At 33.0% G+C, this 18,501-nt stretch overlaps 1 protein-coding gene across 1 annotated transcript in view; it reads right to left on the bottom strand.

Moving 5' to 3' along the window:
- Nucleotides 1-18,501, bottom strand: part of Hook1 (hook microtubule tethering protein 1) — a 68,482-nt gene that overhangs the window by 12,687 nt on the left and 37,294 nt on the right. The window contains exons 10-16 of the mRNA XM_047567359.1: nt 16,940-17,080; nt 15,707-15,908; nt 15,061-15,171; nt 4,171-4,258; nt 4,035-4,095; nt 1,824-1,964; nt 1,104-1,197 (exon numbers count right to left, since the gene is read on the bottom strand). Of these exons, the coding sequence (XP_047423315.1) occupies nt 1,104-1,197; nt 1,824-1,964; nt 4,035-4,095; nt 4,171-4,258; nt 15,061-15,171; nt 15,707-15,908; nt 16,940-17,080 (838 nt within the window). The remainder of the gene's footprint in view (nt 1-1,103; nt 1,198-1,823; nt 1,965-4,034; nt 4,096-4,170; nt 4,259-15,060; nt 15,172-15,706; nt 15,909-16,939; nt 17,081-18,501) is intronic.

Consider the following 18,501-nt stretch of genomic DNA (forward strand, 5'->3'; position numbering starts at 1 on the left):
AAATATATAGTGTAGTATAATGTAGACATCAATAAATTAAAAATGAAAGATGAAAAAATTTAAAATATTTAAAACACTGCAATCCAAAATGAACACCCCCAAATAGATCCCATTTTAAAAGTATTCCCTAATGTGACTTAAAAATATTTGTATTAGAGAGGGTACGATACCGTATATATGCACATATGAGATGCCGCCATGCATGAGACGATTTCTATTTTCCAAGCCCCCAGGGAAAAAAGAGAAAATCATATAAAGTATATAAAAGACAGAAAGGAAACACAACCCTTTCAATCTTCCTTTCCATCTCTACTTACTCTGCAATTTCCTCCCCCAGCAACACAGGAATAATCACTTTAACGTTTTATCTAATCTCAATCAATTGATACCTCTCTAACACACATTCCGTCCTATCTTTTTTGTTATTATTTTTAGTTAAATACATTCTTCTCTCAACATTATTTCCTCTCCACATACAGAGATCAAAATACAGGAAAATTGCAGATAAACTGAAATTTAGGCTAAATTTGAGGTCTTTTAAAGTCCTCTTATCTCTGCCTTCACAGTATCTGCCATCAGTAGACAAGGACAAGGCCTATCAGTTTAGGAGGAGGGAAAAAATAAGCATTGATGTCTTTAAGACTGCATTAAGGTTTTTGTCCTTCAAAGATTGGTATGATCTATTTCTTTAATACGCTTTGTTTGAAATCATTAGTTTTTTATTATCTCTTTTCTTATTAGGAGGTTTTCTCAATTCTGACTGCCAATTATTCTCATTCAGATTTTTTTCAGGCCAGGCTCCTTGGAATCCTGGCAGAACTGTTAAGTCCTCAAGTACAGCATGCTCTCAATCAAGAATTATCACAAATTTAGGTATAGTTGTTGAAATAGGACAGATAGAAATCACATTACAATATATATGATCAATTTATAGGCTACAAGTTGGCAAAATCACTGCATCTGTTATGCAGATATATACGGTATTTGAGGGTACCCTCAATGATAATGGTGGCACTTTCAAATGCAAAACTAATTTGGGCATCAGGAACTGTTAAGGTGAATCCACAAGGAGCAGAATTATTTATAATTTCTAAGTTACTTACACTTTCGCCTTCAGACTTGGAGCCATGTTCTTGTAAAGACTTCTGGAGGTCCTCAATCTGCTGCTGCAATTCTCGGATGCGCTCTTTGCTCAGCCTGTTGTAAGATGAATCATATATTAGCTGGTACACATAAGCTTTATATAATATTATATGTTTTTATTATTATACTATTTTTTAGTAATTCATTAGTACCAGATAAGTATCTCATGTTTTAAAAACATTATCAGGAATCTAACAACTCATACTCACAGCTAGAGAAACTGAGTATGAATTTAAGTTACTTGCCCACAAATAAACAGTTAATGAACTGAAACAGAAAACAGAAATAGGATTCAAATCTGATTCTGCAATGTATGTGCCATCTAGTCACCAGACTGCAGAAAGAGCAGGGCTGTCATTTATTCATATGTTAAATGTCCTATCAATTGTGAAGTTACCAAATGAAATTCAAGAATAAGCAACCTGGTTGACCAAATATGCTACAATTAATGGCTCCTCCACATGTTTTACAATATGATTAAAATGCATTCACTTGATTTTTTTCAGATTGAAGCTGATAGTGGTGACAGACAAAAACAAACAAAATAAACCCAAACTATTTCTAAATAATGCTAATTACTTTATTAACTAGTACAATATTTTCTACTTCTGTGAATCAAGATTTCATGCCTAAGTAACTAAATCACCATGACTTCAGATTAAAAAGAAGCAGTCAGTCACCTTTGCTCAGTTTCCAACTCATTCATCTTGCGGTGCTTCTGCTCTAGCTGCTCCTGTAGCTCTTCAATACGCTCATTCTCAGTACCTTCCTGCTGCAAGCGAAGCATCTTGTTTTCATGTTGTAGTCGAATAAACACCTCCCTGATGTTGAAAAGCAAATTTGTTTTGAAATTTTAAGGTACTAGTCCCTATGTTCTTAATTTTAAGAGAGAAAATTCATGTTCATTCAACAGCTATCATTTTAGAATGTGATCAAATATTCTGAAAGTTTTTTAAAAAATTATGTTTATTAGAAGACCATGCCTCAAAACAAGTAGTAAATTATTATAAGGTACAGTATATTATGCTATATATTTTATTTACATTTTTGTCTTTAATGTGGTGCTGGGGATCAAACCCAGTGCCTCACGCATGCCAGGCAAGCACAGTAGAGCCACAACCCCAGTCCAATTATTATGCTATATATTTTAAATGATTATTGTGCAAATCCCCAAAAGACAGTATGAACTAGTTTGCTCTTGTAATTTAAAAACTAGTCATGAAAGAAAATATATGAATGAAAAGCAGGAGGTTTAAGAATCTATAGTTTGTCTACAATTTTTAGGTATACTTTTATGATGGCAATCAGTTTTAAATCTTTTCTTGAAAAAAACTCAAGTATTTACATACACGTTTAAAATGCAAATTTGGTATTAAAACCAAATTTCTATTTGGTATTATATAGAAAAGTAATACTTTCCTATTTACTTCATTTCCAAATCTTATTCTCCCCTGAAACAACTAATTCCAATTAATCCCAATTTTGGTTCTTCTAATTGTCAGTACCATAATTCTAACAAGATCATACGATTCTTTTTTAAATTAACTTTAGCATAATGACTGACTCCTTGCTATGAAACTTAAGTAACTACTTCTCCCAGCACAGGTTTGTTAGTTATATCATTTTTTGTCTTCTGATAATTTTTTAACTTTAAATGACATAATACCACCTCCAAAGTTAAAGTGACTTTGTGTTGCATAAATGTTAGTATATTTATTTTTTATGACACAACACATGACCTCATCACTCAGTAAGAGGTTATTTATAAAACGTATATGTTATTGAGCAAGTTTTTGGAACTTTGTTTCTGATACATTTTTAAAATGCTATGGTAGCAACGGTTGTTTAGTAACTATTGATTTAGAAAGTTTGAACAGATAAGACAAATAAATTTTCACTCATTTGTTACTTTCAGGTAAATGAAATGAATTCAAGCATTTTCCAAAACAACTGGATGTTAATCATCAAAAAAGTTTGTGTTTCTTTTTAGTAAAGTTTGTAAGGAACTTGGAAGTCATGACTATAATCCTAACAAATAAAAAACTGAACAAATTGAAACAACCTTGTACACGTGATACTAAACAAAAAAGTCAGTCAATCACAAAGGTCACATACTGTATAATTCTATGTATATGAAATGTCCATTAAAAATAGGCTTAGATTTGGAAGGGGTCAGGAATGGACAATGACTGCTAAAAGTATGGATCTCTCTGGGGGATAATGAAAATGTTTTAAATTAGATAGTAACAGTGATAGTCACAAAATGATAGTGACAACTACAAATATAATAAAATAAACTCACAGAACTGCATATTTTAAATGGATAAATTATATCTCAAAATGATTTAAACAAAGAATTGAGTTTGAAGTAATAAGTTCATTGCCACCAAAAAAGGAAAACTATTGAAAATACAGATTAGTCAAATGTCTACAAGTAAACACAGCAGAAGACAAAGATAGATATTAGATCAACATAAGAAAATTGTATCTTGCTTAATTTCTGCTTAATTCTCCTAGTATTACTGGTAATTCCTATTTTTTTACCTATGTGGATTTCAATGCCATGTAACAAATTTTTCCAGAATTAAAAAAACAAAAATAATTTCAAAAAAATAAAGGCCATGTTATAAAAACTAGAATGTTCTTCTAGTATGTACAATTTTACTTCTGATAAAATTTAAAACTGCTGTGGTAACAATAATAATCTAAATTAGGAAATTTAAATAGATGAGAAACTTGTTTTCAACTTTATAACTCGAGAAATAAAAAGTTTCAAAGGTCAAGTGATTTACAAAAACAGGAAAGAAAAGAAGAAAACAGGGAAGGAAGAAAGGAAGAAATCACATTTCAAATATTAAGTATGGTCTATCAATCAACATAAATAAATTTACCTATATTCCACTGGCATAATCTCAGCAGCAAGATTCTCAAAACTTTTTGTAGCTGATGCATCTAAACAAAAAACAGATTAATGTTTCAATATTTCAACCATTATAAAAACCTTTATTAAAATCTAACCAAATGTACCTGTTTGGTTTAGGTGATCCTGTTGTACTTGTGAACATCGAAGCTCTTCATTTGTTTCTTTCAGAGTATCTCGCTGCTCTATCAGTCTCTAAGAGAGAATTGTTGATATCAGCAAAATATTTAATTCTACCTAGTTCTTTATGCTTGTAACAACTTAAGTGATTCTGATAATTATTAAAGTGATAATTTTAGTGTTTAAGAGGTTCCTTTTCTCTTGGATAAGTGATACACATAATAGCCTTTAAAAAGCATATGGCTTGTAATTTCCCCATCAGACAGTTTAACTTTGAACCAAATAAATGCAATTAAGTAACAGAGTGTAAGTATGCAAATACATGGTAGGTAATAAAAAGAGCATGAACTTCGGAGGCAAAAAGATCAGACTCACCGCTTCCTAAATACATTAGATATAGAGTTATTTAACTTTTTGACTTTAGTACTTGTATTTTCAAAATGGGAATACCAAAACAAAAATCCTTGCAAATGTGTTTTCAAAACTAAGTGAGACAACCTGAAGTATCACAGATTGGTGTATAAGAGATGCAGAAGACTAGGAATATCTTTTATCATTATTGTGAAATTCTATTAAAAGATGTGATCAGCATCCTACAAGTATGAATTTGTGGGAAAATACCATTTTCCAAGAACAGCAGCTAGTAATTCATGTCACTGACTCTTTTATTTTAGAGCTTACACCAATGATGAACTTTTGAGTTCTGAATAAAAGGATCGTGGGGCTCTATAAAGTAAAATTAGGGACAGGTATGAGACTCTATAAATATACTCTTCCATAAATGCAATGCAAACTCTTGAAAATTTGTCTTCATAAACTTTGTTACAGAGCTCTGGAAATTGGAAACCAAAGACCTACAACATTCTGAGGAATAAGTGAATCCCAAAGAATCAAAGGTTGAATGTTTTCTCTGATATGCAGATGCTAATTCACAATAAGGTGGGGGGGTGCCAGGGAAGAAAAGAGATGTTTTGGATTGGACAGAGCAGAGTGAGGGGGCTGTATGGGGGTAGGAATAACAACAGAACAAATCAGACATATGTGCATATATGATTATATGATCTGTATAACTCTATATCATGTATAACCAGAAGAATGAGAAGTTATACTCCATTATGTATGATGTGTCAAAATGCATTCTACTGTCATGTATAAGTAATTAGAACAAATAAGAAAAATAAATTTGTTAAGCCTTCATTAGAATGATGAGATTATTGCTTTTTAAACTTGTCTCATCATGATCTCCTCTTCCCAGCTGTGGAGTAGCCTCATAAATCAAAAGCCCCTCTATCACTCTAGCTATGAAAACCAGGTCACTTTAGTGGTCAGAAGAGGCAGACTGGACAGGAAGCTACTCGTTAAAAAAAAAAAAAAATTCCATTATGCTGGATGAAGTGGTGCCTGTCTAATCCTTGTGGCTCTGGAGGCTGAGGCAGGAGGATGGCAAGTTCAAAGACAGCCTCAGCAACTTAGCAAAACCTAAGCAACTTAGCAAGACACTGTCTAAAAACACAAAATTTTTTTTAAAAAGGGGGGCTGGGGATGTGGCTCAGTGGCTAAGCAACCCTGGGTTCAATTCCCAGTTCCAAAACCAAACCATCTTCCTTAAAGAACTATCACTATTTGACTCATGCAGCTCCCAGAAGAAGCTCCATTTGCAGGGATTTTCATTATGTGACCCAATTCAGGGTGTGCTCTACAGAAGAGGTGTATTACCAAGGTGTAAATCAAACACAATCCATTGCAACTGTTTATCACCACAGTTACTGAAATTTATGATATCAGGTGGGGATAAATAAGAATCTAGCCAAAAGATTCTAAGATCTGAGTAATATGATGTCTCATAGGAGGCTATGAAAAGCTCTGACATATTTCTGGAGATCTAAATGGCAAACCATGTGCACATGCCCAGAAAAGACCTGAGAGAGCCCGGATATCTCAGCTCTGAATGAAACTGAAGCCCTATGCAAACAGGACATAAAGGCAAAGGCAGAATTTCAAATTTCATGAGTGCTGAAGATGGTTTTATTTTTCCTTTTTTAGTTTGTTCAAATTAGTTACACATGATAGTAGAATGCATTTTGACATTGTACACAAATGATGCACAACTTCTCATTCCTCTGGAGGTACATGGTGCAGAGTCACATTGGTAATGTAATCATATGAAGAAATTTTTCAATACACACACCACATATTTTGACAAAGGCTGAGAAAAGTATTGGTTCAAGGCATCTACTGTAATCCCTGACAAGTCATGAACTAGCCACAGCGGTAACTGAGCAGGGATTTCACTGGTTGCACATTACATAGAATACAGATCTTAAAGAATCAGTCCAAAAATATCACTTTAGAAAGACAAAAACAACAGTAACAACAACAAACCCTGAGGTTGGGAGAAATAAGATTTTCAATTTTGAAATACTACATCAAATGTCAGATATTCAATAAAAGTGCAAAGTACACAGAGAAAAAGGAAAACCTCTACACAGAAAAATCAGTCAACTGAAAAAGACAATGAGATGAGCTAGTGGGTGGATACAGTAGACAAAAACCAAGTGAGCTATTATGAATATATACAAAAAACTAAAGCAAACAACATATACAGAATTAAAAGAAATCACAACAATTCACCAAGTAGAGTGTAAACAATTATTTAAAAAATAACTAGAAATTCTGAAGTTTCCAAATTTTGGAGATTCAAGATAGCAGATTAGAGGAAGTTCACAATTCTTGTTGCCCTGTAGCTTGGGATATAAGCAGAGGGAGAAATACTCAGCAAGGTGGGCAAAGAGGAAATTCACTGAAATTCAGTATAAGACAGAGTCTTCTAGAGACTCAGAAATCTGGGTGCACTGAACAAAAAATAATTATGTATACTGGAACAAAGTCAGTTTCAACAGTGAAGCCAGTTCACCACACAGAGGAGAGTTAACATAAAAAAGAGAAACATGATGGAGAAATATTCCCAGAAAACCCTTAAAACATAAAAAGCAGGCTGAACTTAGCAGATCCAGAGGCTGCACAGTAAAATGCCATTTGAAAAGTGCTCTGTTTCTCAACTGGCAAGTGAAGAGGTATGGTGGGTAGCCATCTTGAGGAAGCCATACGGCAGCTTGCTGCTGCAGGAGCCTGGGAGACCACAGTAAACACTGCCATACTGACCTGGCAAGCACCTAATGTATGGTCTAGGGCACACCTAGCAGAATGTGAGTGAAACAGGCACAGATTGTATACAGGGGGATTCAAGTCAGAGATATGGACAGAAGTAGTATTCACTTTCCCTTTGAGTCTGGCAGTTTATGTGACCAACTGTAGAGGGTTGGAAAACCAACAAGTGACTGATTACACCCAGGGAATAATCCTGGGAAAGATGAATTCATGCGCAACATAGTGTCTGAGACCTATGGAGGACTGGCTCCCTTGTCCTGCCAGCAGAATTCTTGGAGGGTTGCTAAGATCCAGATTCCCAGCAGAGACTGGCATCTACCAGCCCTAGGGGTGTGTTGATCTAATCTCTCCAGAGCAGATACACCTAAGGAAGTCCCTGAGGCTTGAATGGAGCTAAGCCCCAGTAGCTGGAACTCCCCTCTAGAACTCTGCAGTAGTCCCACCTTCAGAGTACATTGATCTGGTCCATCCGGACATAACTCCAACCCAAAGCACTACCTATTTCATCCTACCTTATACTTGTAAGAAGGGAACTTTAAAGCTATTTCAATCAGTTTCAGTTTTAAGTCACACCAGCTGGCAGCTTGGTGGGCAACACAAAAACAAGAAAGTATGGAAAGAAGGACAGTCAGGCACAGATGGTAATCATTCACCCTCACAGACAGTTGAACATCTCAGTGGAGACAATTCTTCAATTTTTTCTGCCCCCCCTTGTTTTTGTGTGTGCATGTGCATGTTTGTGTGTTCTGCCTGTGCTCATTGGTTTGTGGATTTATGAGTACCTTATATGTGTACAGTATGGATTACATACAATAACTAAGAGGAAGTTGGTCAGGAATGCAAGATTACTATAACATCGAAAAAATCAATCAATGTAATACATCATATTAATCCAACAAAGTAAAAACCATATACCATCATCCTGATCCAGAAAAAGAACATGTCAAAACCCTTTTATGATAACATCATGCAACAAACAAGAAGTAGAAGAAAATTACTTCAACCTGATTACCAAAAGAAAACAATAACAAAAAATTCACTAAAAATACAAACAAACAAACAAAAAACCACGGCTATGTTATACACCACTGTGAAACTGAATGCTTTCCACCTAAAATCAGCATTGGGAGAAGGATGTCTGCTCTTGTCACTTCTATTCAACATTACACTGGAAGTTCTGGTCAGTGCAATTAAGCAAGAAAAATAAGTATATAAACAAAAGGCATCTGGATTGCAAAGGAAGAAGTTAAACTATTTTTATTTACACATGTTCTGATTTTATGTATAGACAATCCTGAGAAAGCCACCAAAAAGCTATGAGAACCAATAAGCAAAATTCAAGAAGGTTGAAAGATACAAGATCAATGTATGAAAATCAGTCATGTTTCCACAGAGTAGCAATAAAAAATCCAAAATTAAAACTGATAAAACAATTTGACCACAGTTAATAAAACGAATGAAATATTTAAGCCAGGCACAGTCACACATGCCTATAATCCCAGCAACTTGGAAGTATGAGGCAGGAGGATAGCAAGGTTGAGGCTGGTCTTGGCAACATAGTGAGACCCTGCCTCAAAATAAAAAATTAAAAAAAAAAAAAAAAAAAGGACTGGGGATATACTTCAGTGGTAAAAATGCCCCTGGATTCAATCCCCAGTAAAACAACAGCAGCAACAGGAAGGAAAAAAAAAAAAAAAAAAAAACAAATATTTAAGAAATTTTTTAAAGTGTGATCTACAAACTGAAAACTAAAAAATATTGTTGAAAGATTGAAGATCTAGATAAGTTAAATGATATTCCACATTCATGGATACTGTGAAAATGGCAATATTTCTAAGTCTCAATTTTATAGGGATTCAAGCAATTCCTATAAAATTTTTACCTGCATTTATTTTGTAGGAAATGCTAGGAACAAAAATAATGAAAACAACTTATTTAAAAAAAATAATGATGGACAAATTATATCTTCCAATTTCAAAACTTAACTACAAAACCATGATAATCATGACAGTGTGGAACTAGCATAAGACTACAAATATAGACCAATGATAGAGAATGGAAAGATCAAAAATAATCCCTTACATTTTGGTCAAATTTTTTAAAACTTATTAGGAGACTTTATTTTTTGAGAAGTTTTAGAAGTTGTATAGCAGTGTTTTAGAAAAGTGAGCAGAAAATACAGAGTTCCTATATAGTCTCTCACCTTCCCTCTACTCCACACTTCCCCATTATTAACATCTTGCATTAACTACTGTAGTAATTTGTTACTATGCTACCATTAACTAAAGACCATTGTTACATTAGGGTTTGTTCTTTTTGTTATACAGATTATGAGTACTCACAAATGTATGATTACATGTATACATCATTACCTTATCATATTCAAATTACTGGTAAAAGGGTTACCATTTGTCTTATCAACAAATGGTCCAGGGACAATTGCATAGTAATACACAGAGGAGAGGATGAAGTTATTAATATACAGAGTGAAGTGATATCACATATGTGCCTCAGACCATCTACAAAATGGATCACACACAGACTAAAGAGAAGAGTTAATACTTTATAAAAATCTTAAAACACAGGGATAAATCTTTGCACCTCAGGTTACACAGTGGGTTCTCATGATCACCACCAAAAATTTCAAACAACAAAAGAAAAAAACATAGTTGTGACATTCTCAAAATGAAAAACTTCTGCTGCAAACAATACCATCAAGAAAGTGAGAAGGCAACACATAATGTGAAAAACATTTGCATATCATATATCTGACAAGGGACTTGCACCCAGAATATAAATAGAACTCTTATAACTCAAAAACAAAAGAACAAATAACCTATGTAAAACATGGGCAAAGGATCTGAAGAAACACTTTAAGAAATACAAAGGGTCAGCAAGTACATAAAACACATAAAGGTGTCTAAAACTGTTATCTGTGGTCCTTGTTCAAAAGGAGTTAACTGAAAGTCTAGAGGTAGAAAATGTGCACAAAGACTTATGATTGTGACTTCATTATTCCTTGCGAAAAAACAAAGTCTTTCCAATTTTTTGTCTTCAATTTCTGTGTGTTTTCTATTTCTTTCATCAATTTCTTATAATTTACATTGTAGAGGTCTTACCCTTCCTTGATTAAATTTATTCTCAGGTGTTTTAATTATTTGTTTTGTAGCTGTTATGAACAGAACTGCCATCATGATTTCCTTCTAGCAATCTTGTTACTGTAGTATCAAAATGCAACTGATTTTTTTCTGTGGGGGGTGGTTTACTGGCAAATTAAACTCAGAGGCATTTGACCACTGAGCCACATCCCCAGCCCTATTTTGTATTTTATTTAGAGACAGGGTCTCACTGAGTTGTTTAAAAAAAACACAGGGGTAAATCTTTGTACCTCAGGTTAAGGCTGGCTTTGAAATTTCAATCTTTCTGCCTCAGTCTCCCAAGATGCTGGTATTACAGGCATGTACCACCATGCAACTGATTTAAAAAAAATTTTTTTTTAGTTTTACAGACTGCATTTTGATTCATTGTACACAAATGGGGTACAACTTTTCATTCTATGGTTATACATGATGTGATTCACACCATTCGTGCAATCATACATGTACATAGGGTAATGATGTCCATCCCATTCCACTATCTTTTCTACTCCTGATCCTCCCCTGCCTCATTTCCCTCTACACAAGCCAAAGTTCCTCCATTCTTCTCTTACCCCTCACACCCCCACCCCCATTATGTATCATCATCCACTTATCAGAGAAAACATTCGGCCTTTGGTTTTTTGGGATTGGCTTATTTTACTTAGCAAGATATTCTCCAATTCCATCTATTTACCTGCAAATGCTATAATTCTATTCTGCTTTATGGCCTAATAATATTCCATTGTGTATATGTACCACAGTTTCTTTATCTATTCATCTATTGAAGGGCATCTAGGTTGGTTCCACAATCTAGCTATTATGCATTGGGATGCTTAAACATCGATGTGGCTGTGTTACTGTAGTATGCTGATTTTAAGTCCTTTGGGTATAAACTGAGGAGTGATTTTCATATGTTACTTTATGTTTTACAATTTCATCATATTTGTCAGTTATAGCATTCTTTCTATATAAAGAATCATGGAAATAATATTGTTACAATGTCCATTTTACCCAAAGTGATTTACAGATTCAGTGCAATTCTCTTCAAAATACCAGTAACATTCTTCACCAAAGAATGGGAAAAACAATCCTAAAATTCATATAAAAGTACAAGAGACCCTGAATAACCAAAGTAATCCTGAACAAAAGAACAAAGCTGCAGGCATTATAATACTTGATTTCAAGACATACTGTAACAAAACAGACACATAGGCTAATACAACAGAGATTCCCCCAAAATAAAACCAGGCATGTACAACCAACTGATCCTCAACAAACATGCCAAAAACATACGATGGAAAAAGGACACACTATTCAATAAATAGTACTGGGAAAAGTGAATATCCACATGTAGAAGACTAAACTTTGACCTCATTCACTCTAAAAAACTCCACTGGAAAACTTCTAAAACGCCTAAATGAATTCAGCATAGAAGCAGAATATAAAAATCAACACTGAGAAATCAATTGCATTCCTATACCCCAAAGGGATCTTTTCAAAAAGAAATTTAAAAAACTATCCCATTCACAATAGCCTAGAAACAAAAACAAAAAACAAAAAACAAAACAAAATCCTTGGGAATCAATCTAACAAAAGAGGTGAAGAACCTCTACAAGGAAAACTACAGAACACTAAAGAAAGAAACTGAAGATGATCTTAGAATATGGAAAGACCTCCCGTGTTCTTGGATAGGCAGAATTAAAAGTTAAGATGGTTATACTACCAAAAGTGCTACACAGATTCGATGCAACACCCATCAAAATTCAAATGATGTCCTTCATAGAAATAGAAAAAGCAGTCATGAAATTCATTTGGAAAAATAAGAGGTCCAGAATAGTCAAAGCAATTCTTAATGAGAAAAGTGAAACAGGAGGCATCACAATACCAGACCTTAAATTATATATAGAGCTGTAGTAACAAAAACAGCATGGTATTGTCACCAAAACAGACCCAAGACCAATGAACAGAATAGAAGAGACAGAGACAAAACCACATAAATACAATTATCTTATACTAGACCAAAGGTGTCAAAACCATAAAATGGAGAAAAGACAGCTTCTTCAACAAATGGTGCTGGGAAAACTGGAAATCCATATGTAGCAGAATAAAATTTAACCCCTATCTCTCACACTGTAAAATCTCAACTCATAGCAGATCATAGTCCTAGGAGTTAGATCAGAAACTCTGCACCTGTTAGAAGAAAATGTATGGTCAATATTCCAATGTATCAGCTCAGGAAATGACTTCCTTAACAAGACTCTTAGAGCACAAGAAGTAAAATAAAAAATCAATATATGGTATGGCATCAAATTAAAAGGTTCTTCATAGCAAAGGAAATAATCAAGAGCAGGAGAGTCACAGAAGGGAGAAAATCTTTGTTACCCGTACCTCAGATAGGGTGTTAATATCCAAGCTGTACAAAGAACTCCAAAAACTTCACACCTTAAAAACCCCAAATAACCCAAACAATAAATGAGGAAAGGAACTGGATACTCCTCAAAAGAAAAAACATGAATGGTCAACAAATACATGAAAAAATGTTTAACATCATTAGCAATTAGAGAAAGGCAAATTAAAATTACTCTAAGATTTCATCTCATTCCAGACAAAATGGAAAATATCAAGAATACAAGGAACAATTAATGTTAGTGAGGATGTGGGTAAAAGGGTACACTCATACAATTGGTGAGACTGCAAATTGGTGCAACCACTTTGGAAAACAGTATGGAGATTCTTCAAAAAACTAGGAATGAAACCACCATTTGACACAGTTTTCCCGCTCCTCAGAATACATCCAAAGAATTTAAAATCAGCATATTACAGTGACTCAGCCAGATTGATATTTATAACAGTACAATTCACAATAGCTAAGCTACAGAATCAACCTAGGTGCCCTTCAACAGATGAATGGATTTAAAAAAGTGTGATAGGTATACACAATGGAGATCACTCTTCTTAATGAGTAGAATGATTTTATGATATTAGCTGGTAAATGTGGATGGATCTGGAGACTATCATGCTAAGTAAAATAAGCCAATCCCCAAAACCAAAGTTTGAATGTTTTATCAGATATGTGGAAGCTAACCCACAATAAAGACTGGGGTGGGGGAGAACAGAAGTTCAGTGGAGTAAACAAAGGAGAATGAAGGGAAAGGGAGGGGATAGGAAAAGGAAAGATAGTGGAATGAATCTGACATAACTTTCCTGTGTACATAAATGAATATATCACATTGAAAGACCTAAATATAAGATTTGAAACTAAGAAATTATTTTAAGAAAACATAGGGGAAATACTTCAAGATGTTGACATAAGCAAAGATTTTCTGGATATGTAATCTCCAAAGTACTGGAATCAAAGACAAAATAGACAAATGCAAATACAGCAAACCAAAAGCTTTTACATAGCTAATGAAACAATCAAGAGTGAAGAGACAACCTACTGAATGGAAGAATATATTTACCAAGTATTCATGTGACAAAGAATTAATATCCAGAATGTATAAGGAATTAAAAACACTTAACAAAAAAAGAAATAATCCAATTATAGAATAAGCAAATGATCTGACTAGACATTTCTCAAAAGAAGAAATATACATTAAACAATGTATCATTAAACAATACATTAAAAAAATACTCAACAGCATTAGTCATCAAGGAGATAAAAATAAAAACTACAATGCTTACCCAGTTAGAATGGTTATTATCCAAAAAAAAAAAAAGAAAAAAAAAAAAACAAGAAAAAGGACAAAAAATGTGAGGATATGGAGAAAAAGGAACTCACACTTTTGTTGGGAATGTAAACTGAGTACAGCATTATGGAGAATAGTATGGAGGTTCCTCAAAAAAACTAAACATAGACATACTATGTGATCTAGCTATCTCACTTCATATCCAAAGGTAATGAACAAACACACCAAAGAGATACTTGCATATTCATGTTTAATGTGGCACTATTTACAACAGCTAAGATATGGAATCAATTATGTCCCCATCACAAGATGAATGGTTTAAAAAAAAATGTGGAATATTATTCAGCCATAAAGATGAATGTTATTTGCAGCAAAATGGATGGAAGTGAAGGCCTTTTTGTTAGGAAAAATAAGCCAGGTAGAAAGACAAGTACCACATGTTCTCTCTCATATGTGGTAGTTATAATAGTAGGTTAGAATGTAGAATATTAATCAGGATAATTTTGAGGAGTATATTAAAAGAGGCTCAATTTGATGAGTGCACATTACCCACACGTTGAAATATCACACTGAATCCAGTAATCTATACATTTTGTAACTGTTAATCAAAAATAAAATGCATTAAAAATTGAATGTACAAACAGAGAAACAACATGTATCCCATTTGTTTACAATAAAAAAAATACTAAAAGGCTAATAAAATTGAAATATTTGAAAAAAAAATTGAAGTGAAATCATTTTTACAAGATTTGTCTATATGTATACAATTTCAATTTCAAGAAAGATAGAACCAGTAGATATTGTTACCATCCTAAGAAAAGCAAGGGTAGTTAAAAAGCTATAAGAAGAATAACATATTCATATCAAATATATTTATGATTACCTCTTTTTCCTTAAGTACAGCTTCATGTTTTTCTTCAAGTCGCTTCATTTCAAATGCTAGCGTATCTGCCCTTTTGGATTCAGAGGAAAGTTTAACATGAAGGTCCTGAACCTTTTGTCAGAAATCAAGGAAGAAACAAGAGTATAAAATATTCATAGTGTTTTGGAGTAAATGAAAAAAAAACTGATTAAAAATAAAATATATGTATTAAAATTATAGGCTAAGTATTTAAAAAATAGTAAATATTAACGACTAGCCTTCTATCCTAATGTTTGTCTAGGTTATTTGATAAATATCAGAATAGAATATTTTAGGTTACAGCTGCATTCTCTACCATCCTCTAAACAGTTGTCAATAATTATTAGAAATGCTAATAAACCATTAAATCTCAAAAACAAAACACATAAGCAAAAACCAAGCTTGGAAGGCAATAAGAAGGTGAAGGACCTGGAGAATTCAAACTCTGTTGTCAACCTTGATATTAAAATTACACACAGAAGAAATTCATCAGGATAAGTTCACAGCTTATTATACACAATGCTTATCTTCTATATCATTCTTAAATGATGAAATGGAATAACAAATTTGAACTCTTTCAATATTATCAAAATTAAGATATTAATTAAAAATTAAGATATTTTCTTACCTGCCTTTTGTACGTTTCTAATTGTGTACGTGCTGCATTTGCCTTCTTTAATTCTTCTTCTAAGCTGACTGTATTATGCATATACATCATGTTTGTTTCCTGTAAAGTTTTCACCTGCTTCCGAAGGTCATTTAGGTCTTGTAGTTTCTGACGATATATCTCAACTGTTGACTCCAGTTTATTTGCTTTATCAGAGGTAGCCCTGTAATAATAAAGAACAAGTATTATTGTGTAAAAAGTAACACATACACAGAGCAATTTTATTCTGGTTTTAAAAATGAATCTTCCAAGCTATAATAAGACTTGGGCCTAAAACCATTTAACGTTCAACCTTCTTGTTATAAAGGTATAAAAAATGAAAAAGCTTCAAATGTGACACACAAAGTTACCACCAAACTGTTTTTAGCCCAATGTAAAACAAACAAACAAAAAAGGGCTTTGTGCATATAGTTAAACAAGTCTGAACTATCTAGCTTATAGAAAAATCTTGTTTTGTATATTTAATTAAGCATCATTTTATTCTAAGTGTTTAAAAAACTTAGGAAGCTAAATCAATTTATAAATTTGTCTGGCAAAGCACTTTCCTTGGAATTGTACTTAGCTGATAACTAGGCTGTAGCAAAGATAAATAAACCAAATCAAGTCACTAACACTTGGTCAAAATTAATGGTTATAAAGATTTTATTTCAAATGGTTATTAAGAGCTACAAAAAACAAATAGCTAATTAAGAAGATTTAATAGATAATATGCAGAGCATGTGGATAGCCTGTTCACTGGTTAACATTTCATAGGCAAAAGTCAAATACAGATATATATTATAAAATATTGCCAAGACAATCCTTGAAATAAATGTTAGGCTTCGTTTCTATGTTTAGCTATATTTTATCAAATACAAAAATATAAATTGTGAGAAAATATTTCCTCACAAAATATTTTCTCAAAATAAAATAATGGGTACCAGTTTAAGCTAAATGGATCATTTACAAAATCTTCAGAGAAAGGTCTCATTTTGGGTTTATGGGTGCTAATGTGCAACTGTCCAAAAAGAGTTGAGCATTATTTTTCAAATGCAATTCTAACAAGCATAAAGGAAGCAAAGACTAGAAACATGGATAAAAAGTGATCAATATTTTGTACACAAGGAAAACCCTAAGAATTTCTGATTAAAGTATGGAATACACACAATAGCTAATAACTTAGAATTAACACAAATATATTTAGGCATGCCATACCTAAGAACATCTATTTCATCCTTTAGGGCTCTTGTTTCTTCAGCAAGACTAGTCAATTCATCATTTCTATGCTGAAATTCAATTAATTGCTTTTCAAGTTCTTCACAGTGAACACGGTAATCATCTTTTGCAGCTTCAAGTCTTGCATAAAGAAAATAAATTATTATTTGTAGTATAATCATCTATAATATTTTATAAATATTTACAATTTCCATCATTTGTCTTCCTACTGAGACGACTTTAGCATGACATACTTATATTACACATTCAAAACAGGAAAGACTGAAAGAATAAGGTTTTATGGCTCTTAATTTTGCAATAGGCATGAAAAGAAAGTTTAATGTTCTGATTTTTCATTTATACTTCTGAAACATGTGCCTATTAATCTCTAGTTTAACTGTTTTTAGAGATAACATGTAAAGAGGTCAAATATTAACTCTGAGGAGACTGCAATAAATTAATGACAATGTATCTGGAAAACTTTGTAATATGAGAAACTAACAAAGTGCTCAAAGAAAGGCCACAATCACCAGTTGAAATGCTTCTCATTGACCAAATCTGGGAAAATTTGAGCTTCAAAATAAATGACAGTAATACATTTACAGTCCTTTGAAGAAGAGTTCATTTCCAGATATAATGCATAATCCTGGACTGAATTTCAAAGCAGGAGTAAAAAAATTTATAAGGAACATTGAAACAATTGATAGAATTTGAATGTAGTCTGAGGATTAGTATAATAATGTTTAATCAGTGATAAATTTCCTATACTGTGGTTTATAAAAGGATGTCCTGGTTTTTAGGAAATACACACTGAAATAGAGGCATGTCTCCAACTTAGTGTCAAACGATTCAGAAAAATATGCATATGAATAGAGAAAGTGCTAAAGCAAATAGAGAAAACCATAAAACTCCCAACTATAAAACACTGTAAAAGTAAAGGAATTCCTTGTAGTATTCTTGCAATCTTTTTTTGCAAGTTTGAAAGGGTATTAAAAAAAAATGTATGGTAAAATAAGAATGGTTGCCTTCAAGATCTAATGGTACAAAACTCAGTGGTAAGCACACAAGCAGTAATCAGTGTTTATTAGAGGTAAGAACTCTATTTTTAAAAAAATTTTTTTTAGTTGTAGATGGACACAATACCTTTATTTATTTACTTTTAAGTGGTGCTGAGGTTTGAACCCAGTGCCTCATGTGTGCTAGGTGAGCGCTCTGCCACTGAGATACAGCCCCGGCCCAGAACTCTATTTTTAAAAGTAGTAATATAAATGTTCAAGTAAGAAGCATTTAAGATTTACATTTTTTCCATTGGTTGTCAGATTCTCTCTCTTATGTAAGAAACTCCCTATTTCTTCCAGGTTTCATTATTCACTCTCTTGAACTCCCAATGGCTTGTTTATGGCCTTCATTTGTCTTGTATCTTTGAATTGTTTCACATATCCTATTTGCTTATTTGGACAAGAAGTTCAGTGAGGGAGGAACCACTTGGTATTTTTAGTAGCTTAATCAGTGTCCTAAATATGCTTAAAATACTAATAATTAGTTCATATTATTTTATAACA

The sequence above is a fragment of the Sciurus carolinensis genome, chromosome 1, assembly GCF_902686445.1.
Source record: "Sciurus carolinensis chromosome 1, mSciCar1.2, whole genome shotgun sequence".
NCBI lineage: Eukaryota > Metazoa > Chordata > Mammalia > Rodentia > Sciuridae > Sciurus > Sciurus carolinensis.